Source organism: Lolium perenne, chromosome 5 (genome assembly GCF_019359855.2).
Source record: "Lolium perenne isolate Kyuss_39 chromosome 5, Kyuss_2.0, whole genome shotgun sequence".
NCBI classification, from domain to species: domain Eukaryota; kingdom Viridiplantae; phylum Streptophyta; class Magnoliopsida; order Poales; family Poaceae; genus Lolium; species Lolium perenne.
In genome coordinates, this window is record NC_067248.2 from 234,378,651 (window position 1) to 234,391,793 (window position 13,143).

General features: G+C 45.4%; 1 protein-coding gene across 1 annotated transcript; it reads right to left on the reverse strand.

Moving 5' to 3' along the window:
- Positions 1 to 2,557: 2,557 nt before the first annotated feature.
- On the reverse strand, positions 2,558 to 6,730 carry LOC127304199 (uncharacterized). Its single transcript, XM_051334896.2, has 2 exons — positions 4,625 to 6,730; positions 2,558 to 4,225 (listed from the first exon to the last, which is right to left on the reverse strand). The coding sequence occupies exons 1-2, from the start codon at positions 4,632 to 4,634 to the stop codon at positions 2,832 to 2,834; spliced, it is 1,404 nt and encodes a 467-aa protein (XP_051190856.2). The 5' UTR covers positions 4,635 to 6,730; the 3' UTR covers positions 2,558 to 2,831.
- Between the last annotated feature and the right edge of the window lie 6,413 nt (positions 6,731 to 13,143).

Consider the following 13,143-nt stretch of genomic DNA (forward strand, 5'->3'; position numbering starts at 1 on the left):
AGCAGCGGTGATGAAGATGGCGGTGGTGTCGATGGAGGAGCCTTCCGGGGGCATTTCCCCGTTCCGGCGGCGTGCCGGAACAGAGACTCCTGTCCCCCAGATCTTGGCTTCGCGATGGCGGCGGCTCTGGATGGTTTCTCGTACCGTGGCTTTTCTGTATCGAGGTTTTAGGTCGAGGGGGCTTAAATAGGCGAAGAGGCGGCATCAGAAGGTCAACGAGGCGACGACACCATAGGGGGCACGGGCCACCCCTAGGCCGCGCCAGCCTATGCTCTGGTGGGCCTGTGGCCCCCCTCTGGCCTCTCTCGTGTGTTCTGGATGCTTCCGGGGATTCTAAGATCTTCGGCGTTGATTTCGTCCGATTCCGAGAATATTTCCTTACTAGGATTTCTGAAACCAAAAACAGCAGAAAAACAGAAGCGGCACTTCGGCATCTCGTTAATAGGTTAGTTCCAGAAAATGCACGAATATGACATAAAGTGTGCATAAAACATGTAGATATCATCAATAATGTGGCATGGAACATAAGAAATTATCGATACGTCGGAGACGTATCAGCATCCCCAAGCTTAGTTTACGTCGTCGAGCAGGTAAACGATAACAAAGATAATTTCTGGAGTGACATGCCATCATAACCTTGATCATACTATTGTAAGCATATGTAGTGAATGCAGCGATCAAAACAATGTATATGACATGAGTAAACAAGTGAATCATATAGCAAAGACTTTTCATGAATAGTACTTCAAGACAAGCATCAGTAAGTCTTGCATAAGAGTTAACTCATAAAGCAATAATTCAAAGTAAAGGCATTGAAGCAACACAACGGAAGATTAAGTTTCAGCGGTTGCTTTCAACTTGTAACATGTATATCTCATGGATAGTTGTCAATGCAAAGTAATATAACAAGTGCAATATGCAAGTATGTAGGAATCAATGCACAGTTCACACAAGTGTTTGCTTCTTGAGGTGGAGAGAAATAGGTGAACTGACTCAACATAAAAGTAGAAGAATGGCCCTTCGCAGAGGGAAGCTGAAAGGATCGTATGCCGCACCTAGAGGGGGGGGGGTGAATAGGTGCTAACCAATTTTTAGTTCTTTTTCAAATTAGGCTTGACACAAATGGTAAATTCTCTAGATATGCAACTAAGTGAATTTACCTAAATGACAAGGCTACCAACTAAGCAAGATATCTAAGCAATATAGAGAGAATAGGATAGAGGTAACCGAGAGTGGAGCACGCGATGACACGGAGATGATTCCCGTAGTTCCCTTCCTTTGCAAGAAGGTACATCTACGTTTGGAGGAGTGTGGTTGCTACGAAAGCCAAACCAACAGCCACGAAGGCTTCACTCAGATCTCCGGTGAGCAACGCCACGAAGGCCTAGCCCACTTCCACTAAGGGATTTCCTCGAGGCGGAAACCGGGCCTTTACAAGGTTCTTGGGGCACACATCCACAACCAAATTGGAGGCTCCCAAATCTGTTACAACACAACAATCAACAACAATACATCAACACGAATCAACTAGGGAACCAAATAGGAACACTAGCATGAGATCCCTCAAACAAGAGAGGGGGAAATGAAGAACGCTTCGGTGAGGATGTAGATCGGTGTCTTCTCCTTCGAATCTCCAAAGATCAAGAGATTTGGTTGGGGGAGGAAGGAGATCTTGCAAATCTTGACTTTCTTTGAGTTGGCTCTAATGGAGGTGGCTTGGCAGAATTCTTGTGCAATGATTGAGCAAAGAGGCAAGGAGGAAGAAGGGGGGTATTTATACCCCCACTCAAAATGGAGCCGTTGCAGTTTCCGGGGGGCCGGATAATCCGGCCTAAGTAAGGGCCGGATAATCCGCCCCCCCCGGATAATCCGGTCTTCGGGGCAAAAGAGTGACAATGTCCGGCCAAATGTCCGGCCTCCTTCCAGAGTTGATTTTCTTCCAGTCCTTAGCGAAAAACGGGGGGGCCGGATATTTCCAAAATATCCGGCCCGGATAATCCGGCCCTGGTACAATACCGGGACATTATCCGGCCAAATGTCCGGCCCCCTTCCAGAGCCAAAATTCCTGAAACACTTAGCCAAAAACAGGGGGGCCGGATATTTCGACAATATCCGGCCCGGATTATCCGGCCTGGCCAAACTTTTTCTGAATCCTTTTTGACACACGATCAAATCCAACACACATGAATAAATATCTATGTAATCCCTGTACCACTTAAACAAACATTAGTGTATCATATATATTGACATCAAACACACAAAACATAATGTGAGAGATGTTCTTTCAATCTCCCCCTTTTTGGTGTTTGATGACAATATACGGATTTGCAAAAGAATCATTATAGAGACAAGCATGATGGCAAAACATAGAGGCACTCCCCCTACATGTGTGCATATAAGTAATTTGCATTTGAATACAAATACACAACACATAGAAGTATGGTGCCTCAACACAAGAGATATCCAACATGAGCTCTAACAAAAGACATTGACACATATGAAGTTGAGATAGGATGAAGGAAGTCATACCCATGTGTAGATATATAATACGGAGATATAGCATCACACATAATGAAATATCCTTGATCTCAACAAATAGAAATCCGAAAACCATAACAATGTCTCACACCACATAGCACATAGTTTTGAACGGCACACAAATAAACCAAATAGTTCAAATAAGCGGGAACACAAGCAATATAAGAATGATAAACGCCTATGCTTGTGCCCAAACCATGCAAATCCCCGAGAATCCTAATAGAACACTTCTCCCCCTTTGGCATCGAGACGCCAAAAAGGGGACAAGCGCGATGCTACACGTCCCATGGGAATCACTCGGAGGCATAATCATCATCGGACTCTTGCACCTCTTCTTCTTCTTCTTCCTCTTCATCAGTGTCAGGAGCATCCGGAGAGCGACGAGAGGTGTTGGACCTTTGAAGGCAATCATCAAGATCACTCCATGGAACCTGTGCAGAGTGCCACCTAGTGTAACCCGGGTGAGCTGGAGGCTGAGGCGGGGGACCTTGTTCACCACTGAGCTTGTGAAGAATAACCGCCTGAGTATGCTTAATCTCAGAACGCTCACGGCTAGCTGCATAGTTCTCCTTATGGATCTCAATGTTCATGCAAAGGATGTGACGCTGAAACCAACTAAGCCGGGTCACTTGCTTCCTCATAGCCGGGACATCGGGATGACGACCAGGAGCAACACCACTAGAACGAGCATCACCCATGAAAGAGTCAGGTGCAGGAACAGCAGAAGAGACTGGCTTGAGCTTGTAGGCCTTCTTGACATGGTGCTTCACCAACGGATACCCACCCAAATCTTCACTCACAGACACAGAGTTGTTGATGAGAAGCTGGATGTAGGGTGCATAAGGTATGGTGGTCCGGGAGACCATGGCATCACGGATCTCATGGAAGATAAAGTCCATGATATCAAGAGTGTAGTCCCTCACTTCATCACCATCACGAGCACACTTATAGCTGAGGTGCATAAGATCTACAAGAACTCCCCGGATAGCATCATTGTTACCACCACTTGGGCAAATGGTTGCCCGAAAGAACCGAAGCAACTGACTGTATATGAGAAGCAGCCCCTTTGTATAACCAATCCTTCCCTCTGAGGTATAGAGATTTGCAAGTGCATTCTTATCTGCCTGTTGTGGTCCATGAAGACGACGACCCTCATCAATAGGGACTCCAAGAATACTGGCAAAGCGGCGCAGAGTGGCACTGCAGTGTGTGGAGCCAGACATCCATTCCATAGTGCGTTCCTCATCAGTCTTGATTGCCAAAGTGGCAAAGAATTGCTTCACCAACTCTGGGCTATAGTCACATTGAATCTTCATGATATCTTTCAAGCCCATTCTTCCAACAACCCAGATAGCATCTTCAAAGTGATCGTTTTCAGCTAGAATGTCCACATCAATGGCTTGCATGGGTCTCAGATTCTTCATTGGCTCATAGATGTCCTTGTAGATGTACATTTGCTCCATGCACCAATATCTCCTGCCCTCTATCTCTTCATCCCTTGGCACATCTTCATACCAGTTCTTCAAGCGGATAGCGGAATAAGAAACTGGATCCATGGCCTTGTAGTTCTCCCTCACTTCCTTGTTCTTCCTTCTTGAAGTGACCGACTTGCGAGGAGCATTGGGTGCAAACTCGTCACTAGATCGATCATGCCTCTGGCGTCTCCGACCACCCCGAGAAGCACCACCTGAGAGAAGCAAAGACGGGTAGCAAAGAGAAGGTAATGCTCATAAGTCATGTAAGATATAGTAAAATACTCGAGAAGCATGCTATAAGTTGGTACAAGTCTAAACATGATAGATTGAAGCAAAACTGCAGCGGCGATGAAGCTCCAGGCCGGATAATCCGGTGCCCCTGGGGGCGGATAATCCGGCCCGGCCGGATAATCCGGCCTGCTCGGGGGGCGGATAATCCGGCCCTGCGAGATGTGCAGATTTCCAATCAAAAACATGTCTAAGACTAGATCGGCCTCATAGCATGCAAGAGGAGTACACTACTCATGATTTGGAACAACTAGACACCAATTCCACCAAGAAAATAGCACATATAAAACACAACATCTAGGGTTAGAGATTGTGAATCATACCCACATCCATTGTGGAAACCGCTTGGTGGAGAAGGTAGCTAGGGAGGAGGTGCACCCGATCCACCCAAGAACTCCGAGAGGGGGCGGATGGAGCGTCTCCGGCGAGGAGGAGGAGATCCGGCGGCCTTGAGAGGAGAAAGAGGAGAGAGGCGCGTGGGGGGAAGGTCTGAACCGTTTTGCCCCCTGCGCCCTCGACTCAACCCTTTCAAGATCTGCCCAGGCCGGATAATCCGGCCCTAGCTTAGGGCGGATAATCCGGCCGGGCCGGATATTCCGGGGTGGCCTGGGGCCGGATTATCCGGGGTTCTGGAAAATTCCAGAATCACCGGAAATCCAGCCCATCTTTCGTTGGTTATTTGCAAGTCCCATATATGATGTAATAAAGTATCACGTCACATATAAGGTACAAATTTACCAATAAGATGGAGCACCCTAGATCATCCGACCGAAAAACCTCAAACTCCAAGTTTTTTACCAAACATGACAAATGAGCAAGATGGAAATGGCTTATAGGGGAGAGTAGGCTTAGGTTTTAGAAGATACAAACTGTTAATGGTACATGGTCACTCAAGTTTGCAAGATATGAGCAAATAAGGCCAAACTAGAGTGATTTCCCATAAGAACATGGAGATGTCAATAAAATCCAATGAAAAACCAAACAACTCCAACTCTTCACAAAGAAGAGTGTGGTGGCCTAGGCCACCATATATGAGTGTTATGGTATGGCACCGCGAAGATATATCTTGGGTCCAAACCAATACTCATCATTTAAGCTCACATATCAAAATATGATATAACGAGAATGAAATCTTTAATGTTGGCATTATGGGGGGAGGAATAGCTCAATAATTTAAACCGCACTCCCCCTATTTCCATGCCCACATCTAAACCAAATAAAGTTTTGAGACGAAGGTGTGTTTGCAAGATGGTCAAGCTATACTCCTTGAATCAATGATATTTAGCTCATTCCTCAAATAAGTGAACCTTGCTTCATCAAGAGGCTTTGTGAATATATCGGCAAGTTGATCCTTGGTAGGAACATAGATAAGCTCAATATCACCCCGGGCAACATGATCCCTAATGAAATGATTCCGGATCTCAATATGCTTCGTTCTTGAATGTTGCACCGGATTATAGGCAATCTTGATAGCACTTTCATTGTCACATAATAGAGGCACTTTGTCACAAATGACACCGTATTCCTTTAAAGTTTGCCTCATCCATAACAATTGAGTGCATCCACTTGCGGCGGCAACATATTCGGCTTCGGCGGTGGAGAGAGATATGCAATTTTGCTTCTTAGAAGACCAACACACCAAGGACCTACCAAGGAATTGGCAAGCCCCGGAAGTTGATTTCCTATCATCCTTGTCACCCGCCCAATCCGCATCGGTATATCCATTGAGAATAAAACTTGAGCCTTTGGGGTACCAAATACCATATCTTGGGGTATCAACTAAATATCGAAAGATTCTTTTGAGAGCCATCATGTGACTCTCCTTAGGAGAAGCTTGATACCTTGCACACACACCAACACTCAACACTATGTCCGGTCTAGATGCGCAAAGGTAAAGCAAGGATCCAATCATGGAGCGATATACCTTTTGATCCACTTCTTTACCATTGGGATCAAGAGCAAGATGACATTTGGTAACCATAGGAGTGGCCACACCCTTCAACTCGGTCATCTTGAACCTCTTGAGCATGTCTTGGAGATATTTTGCTTGGTTGATGAAGGTTCCTTCTCTCAATTGCTTGATCTCAAAACCAAGGAAAAACTTCATCTCTCCCATCATAGACATCTCGAACCTATCGGTCATAAGCTTTGAGAATTCATCATTGAAAGCTTTGTTAGTAGAGCCAAAAATAATATCATCAACATATAATTGGCAAACGAAAAGCTCCCCATTGACCCTCTTAGTAAAAAGAGTGGGGTCGATTAGCCCAACATCAAACCCACGGTCTACCAACAATTCCTTAAGGTGCTCATACCAAGCTCTAGGAGCTTGCTTGAGACCATAAAGTGCTTTATCAAGCTTGTAGACATGGTTAGGAAAGTTGAGATCCTCGAACCCCGGGGGTTGCTTAACATACACCTCTTCATGCAAAGGACCATTAAGAAAAGCACTTTTCACATCCATTTGTTGAAGCTTAAAGTTATGATGCGATGCATAAGCAAGAAGGATACGGATGGACTCAAGGCAGGCCACGGGAGCATAGGTCTCTCCAAAGTCAATTCCTTCAACTTGAGAGAAACCTTGAGCCACCAATCTTGCCTTGTTCCTCACAATATTTCCAAACTCATCTTGCTTGTTCTTGAATATCCATTTAGTGCCTATAACATTGCGGCACTCCTTTGGCTTCTCTACTAAGGTCCACACTTTGTTGCGCTTGAAGTTGTTGAGTTCCTCATGCATAGCTTCCACCCAATCCGAATCTTCAAGAGCTTCAAATACTTTCTTGGGTTCCACTACGGAGATATAGGCATGATGATTGCTAAAGTTAGCCAATTGCCTTCTTGTGGAGACTTTTGCTCGAACATCACCGAGGACCTTATCATGAGTGTGTCCACGAATTTCAAGGGTCCTATCTCTTCTTGCTAAACGACGGGCCTCGATCTCCTCCTTGGTTCTTCTTGGCCTTGGAGGTGTCACTTGATCATCTTGACCATTTGGGTCCCCGTCTTGACCTTCAACTTGAGCTTCCTCAATTACTTGAGGTTGCTCATCCTCATGTGCTTGATCTTGAATGTTGAAAGGATACTCATCGGATCCATCATGAATCCGTGGTTGATCTTGTTCTTGGTCTTGTCCTTGATCTTGTCCTTGATCTTGCACACAAGGGGAGGGTTTTGTTCTTGTTCTTGGGTTGGTGCATCATTTGCTTCACTTGATGGGGTTTGTTGAGGTTGAGAAGATGAGGGCTCCACCGTGGTAGAGCATAGTTCTTCCCGAGACGCCACACCGTGTCCCTCAATGGGGCGGAAAAATCCCACACCCATTCTTACTATGGCATCTTGAGGTATTTCATCACCTGCACAAACATCAACTTGCCCCACTTGGGAGCCATCATTTTCTTCGAACTTCACACTACAAGATTCAATGATAATCCCGGAGGATACATCAAAGATTCTATAAGTGTGAGATTCGGCACCGTAACCAACAAATATACCCTCCAAAGCTTTAGGAGCAAATTTAGACAAACGAACTCCTTTGATTTTGTAGAAACACTTACAACCGAACACCTTGAAGTATGAGATGTTGGGCTTGTTGCCGGTGAGTATTTCATAAGGAGTCTTGTTCAAGCCCTTGCGGAGATAGAGCCGGTTGGAGGAGTGACATGCGGTGGAGATGGCTTCGGCCCAAAAGTTATAGCGGGATTTATACTCCGCCATCATAGACCTTGCCATATCCATAAGAGTCCGGTTCTTCCTCTCCGCAACACCATTTTGTTGAGGGGTGTAAGCAGCGGAATATTGATGACGAATCCCCTCATCACTAAGAAAATCATTGAGTGTGTAGTTCTTGAACTCGGAGCCGTTGTCACTTCTTATTGCCATAATGAGGAGGTTGTGTTGGCGTTGCACCTCGGTAGCAAAGTCAATGAATATTTGTTGAGTCTCATCTTTTGTCTTGAGAAAGTAGACCCAAGTGTATCTTGAGTAGTCATCGACAATCACCAAGCAATGTTTCTTCGCACCAAGACTTGCATGAGTAACGGGACCAAAGAGATCCACATGAAGGAGCTCCAAGATCCTCTTGGAAGAGATGATGGTCTTGCTTGGATGCGGAGAGTCATGCATTTTGCCTTCAACACAAGCCCTACAAACACGATCTTTGGCAAAAGACACATTTTCCATTAGTCCCACAATATGGTTCCCCTTGTGAAGACTTTGCAAAGTTCTCATGTTGACATGGGCTAGGCGGCGATGCCACAACCAACCCACGTCCGCCTTTCCGAATAGGCACATCGCACTTGACGTGGTGGTCACCGAAAAGTCCACCACATACAAGTTGTGTTCGCGATACCCAACGAATGCGACTTTTAGAGTCTTGCTCCACAAGAGGACCACAATATCATTATCAATAAAGACGGCGAAACCCATCTTGCCAAGGGCGGAAACGGAAAGCAAATTGTAACCAAGGGTTTTGACAAGCATGACATCCACAAGAGTAATGTTGTGTGCAACCACAACCTTGCCAAAACCCAATACCTCGGATGTAGAATTATCGCCAAAGGAGACGGTGATATCATTTATGTTAGGCCTCAACTCCTTGACGAGGTTCTTGCCGCCGGTCATATGACTTGTACATCCACTATCAAGTACCCATTTTGAACCTCCGGCGGCATAGTCCTACATGAGATCAATTCTTGGATTTAGGTACCCATTTTTCAATGGGTCCTCTTTTGTTAGCAACAAGGGTCTTTGGGACCCAAATAGACCAAGCAACATAACCATCATATGGACCAACATACTTAGCATAAACATCACCATAATAATCTTTAAAGAGAACATAGTGAGGATTATCTATTCCCGCACCATCATCATTAATGGTGTTGCCCTTTCGGGGTTCACCATCAGCTTTCTCATGTGCGGGCTTGGTCTTTTTCTTGTTTGCCTTTTTAGCCTTGGCATTGAAACCAAGTCCCTCCTTCCCATTGTTTAACCTTTGCTTACTCAAAAGATCATCCAAGGAAAGTTTACTTTGGGGAGAGGAGGTCCTAGCAAGTTCATCTTTCAACCTAGCATTTTCCTCAATAACATTTGCATGATCACATGAAGGAGTAGAGGAGCTAGGCACATCATATGAGGCAAGCCTAATTTGAAGTTGCTCATAAGACTTGGATAAGAGAGTGTATTCACTCTTCAAAGCTTTGTGAGCTTTGTCTAGTTCATCTAGACCTTTCACAAGTTTCTCATGATCAACCTCAAATTGGGCCTTTTCCTTTTTAAGCACTTTAGACTTAGCCCTAGCAAGATCTCTAGCTTTTGTGAGCTTGTTAATTTTATCTTGAGGCTCTTCAAGAGTTTCTAGCCTCTCCTCAAGAGAGGCTATAGTTTCTTGACTTTCCTCAAGAGCATTTTTAAGAGCATGGATTTCAAGAGAGTCTTCTCTCTCTATTTGACCCTTTTTCTCAAGCATATCACCTTGTTGAGCTATACGAACCATGAGGCTAGAAACATGCTTCTTAGTGTTACCTTGTAAGTTAAGAATGAAATCATCAAACTCTAGCATTTCTTGTTTCACTTTTAGACTATCATCATCAACCCCTAGATCACTAGATAAGTTAGGCATAGAGGGGTTAGGGGATGATACCTCGGAGGATTTAGCCATAAGGCAACTTTCTTCCTCCACATGAATGACCTCATTGGGGGATTCACTTGGTGATGAAGAGTTAGTGGAGAGGGAGGCAAGAGCGACCAATCCATTAGAGGTTGCATCTTCTTCATCATCAACATCATCATCTCCGGAGGTATACTCTTCTTGAGTTGATAGCACAATAGGTGTGTCCAAGGAGGACCTTGCCATGAAGCAATGTGCATTCTTGATATGAGGGTTCTCATTGGGAGATTCAAAGAGAGATGAAGGGGGTGTGTTGGTGGTGGCGATGGCGGCCAATTCCTTTGAGCTTTCTTCATCTTCATCACCACTAGAACTTTCAACTTCATCGGTAGAATATTCTTCCCTTGTTACTAGCACAACTCTTGAGGGCCTCTTGCCCTTCTTGGTCTTGTTGTTGTAGAACTTCTTGTTGAGGGGCTTTGAATATTTGCCCTTTGAATCTTTGCTCTTGTCCTTGGGAATGAGCCTCCCATTATGAAGCTCTCTATTCTCATAGGGGCATTCGGCAATGAAGTGGCGCTTGTCATCACAATTGTAGCATGATCTTGTCTTTGGGCCAAAGCTAGTGAACCCACTTTTGTTGTTCCTCTTGATGTTGTCTTCCTTGGCCTTGGAGGGATCAATCCAAAACGACTTTGCATGGAAGGCCATGTGGTCATGGTAGTGGCATTGCAAATCTTCCGGATAGGTCATACTCCAAGATGCTCTATAAGATTCTTGAGGAACCACTTCTTCAACGGAGTTGACCACCAAGGCAAGGTTGGAACCTTTTGCCATTCCAATAGCACGATTGCGAGAGTCATGAGAGGTTTCCTCAAGCACCTTGAGAGCTTGCAACTCGTGCACAACTTGTTGAGAGGTGAGAGAGGAATAGCATTCCCTTCCCACAAGGGTCTTGACATCAATGGGTACAAATGGCATCATGCATTCAATGTACTTCTCCTTGATCCAAGAATCATTGATGTGGGTGGCACCAACAAGCCGGAAGGCATCGGCAACGGTGAGAAGTCTTCCATACATATCTTCATGATCTTCATCCGGGAGCCTCATGAACCCTTCGGCTTTGTTCTTGAGAGCATTATACTTGTTCCTCCTTGTGCTCTCACTTCCAATGCAACTCGCGGTCAAACCATCCCAAGCTTCCTTGGCGGTGGTGTAGTTCCGGACACGATGCAATTCCTTTGTCCCCACACTTGATTGAATCATGTGCAAGGCGGTGTTGTTGAGTTGACTCTCAATGGCTTCTCTTCTAGTCAAATTGTCGGGGTTGTATGGCTTGAAGCCCACCTTGATGATTCTCCATAATTCATTGGAAGCACTACAAACATGAGAGCGGAACTCAAATTGCCAAGTATCGAAATCCTCAATTGAAAACTTAGGTGGGTCGCCCCTAATGTTCAAATGAGGCATGGGAACCGGTATATCGGGTGATTGGAAAGGTGGAGGTACTCGATTGTAGCTCTCACTTTCACTAGTTCCCTTGGGAGATGCAATGGGGGATTTGATAGTGTTTAAGTTATCACCTTCCACGGGTTTGGTAGATGAGGGTAAGTCCGAAGCCTCTCCCTCATGTACCACACCCGTGTCTTTAACCTCTACACTAGGAGCCTTGGGAAGGACGGGAGCCAAAAGCTCGGCAATCATCTTTTTCATGCTTTCCATTTGGGCTTCCATGGAGGACTTCAACGAATTGAAGTCTTCCACGGAGACCATCTTGGCGGCCCCTTCCGAGGACTCCTCGTCCGGCATACTCTTAGGCGGTTAAGCCCGAAATAAGAGCCGAGGCTCTGATACCAATTGAAAGGATCGTATGCCGCACCTAGAGGGGGGGGGTGAATAGGTGCTAACCAATTTTTAGTTCTTTTTCAAATTAGGCTTGACACAAATGGTAAATTCTCTAGATATGCAACTAAGTGAATTTACCTAAATGACAAGGCTACCAACTAAGCAAGATATCTAAGCAATATAGAGAGAATAGGATAGAGGTAACCGAGAGTGGAGCACGCGATGACACGGAGATGATTCCCGTAGTTCCCTTCCTTTGCAAGAAGGTACATCTACGTTTGGAGGAGTGTGGTTGCTACGAAAGCCAAACCAACAGCCACGAAGGCTTCACTCAGATCTCCGGTGAGCAACGCCACGAAGGCCTAGCCCACTTCCACTAAGGGATTTCCTCGAGGCGGAAACCGGGCCTTTACAAGGTTCTTGGGGCACACATCCACAACCAAATTGGAGGCTCCCAAATCTGTTACAACACAACAATCAACAACAATACATCAACACGAATCAACTAGGGAACCAAATAGGAACACTAGCATGAGATCCCTCAAACAAGAGAGGGGGAAATGAAGAACGCTTCGGTGAGGATGTAGATCGGTGTCTTCTCCTTCGAATCTCCAAAGATCAAGAGATTTGGTTGGGGGAGGAAGGAGATCTTGCAAATCTTGACTTTCTTTGAGTTGGCTCTAATGGAGGTGGCTTGGCAGAATTCTTGTGCAATGATTGAGCAAAGAGGCAAGGAGGAAGAAGGGGGGTATTTATACCCCCACTCAAAATGGAGCCGTTGCAGTTTCCGGGGGGCCGGATAATCCGGCCTAAGTAAGGGCCGGATAATCCGCCCCCCCCGGATAATCCGGTCTTCGGGGCAAAAGAGTGACAATGTCCGGCCAAATGTCCGGCCTCCTTCCAGAGTTGATTTTCTTCCAGTCCTTAGCGAAAAACGGGGGGGCCGGATATTTCCAAAATATCCGGCCCGGATAATCCGGCCCTGGTACAATACCGGGACATTATCCGGCCAAATGTCCGGCCCCCTTCCAGAGCCAAAATTCCTGAAACACTTAGCCAAAAACAGGGGGGCCGGATATTTCGACAATATCCGGCCCGGATTATCCGGCCTGGCCAAACTTTTTCTGAATCCTTTTTGACACACGATCAAATCCAACACACATGAATAAATATCTATGTAATCCCTGTACCACTTAAACAAACATTAGTGTATCATATATATTGACATCAAACACACAAAACATAATGTGAGAGATGTTCTTTCAGAAGCATTGATTTCTATATTTGTGCTAGAGCTTTGGTTTTGAAAACATATAGAGAGCATAAAAATAAAGTTTTGAGAGGTGTATGTTGTTGTCAACGAATGGTAGTGGGTACTCTAACCCCCTT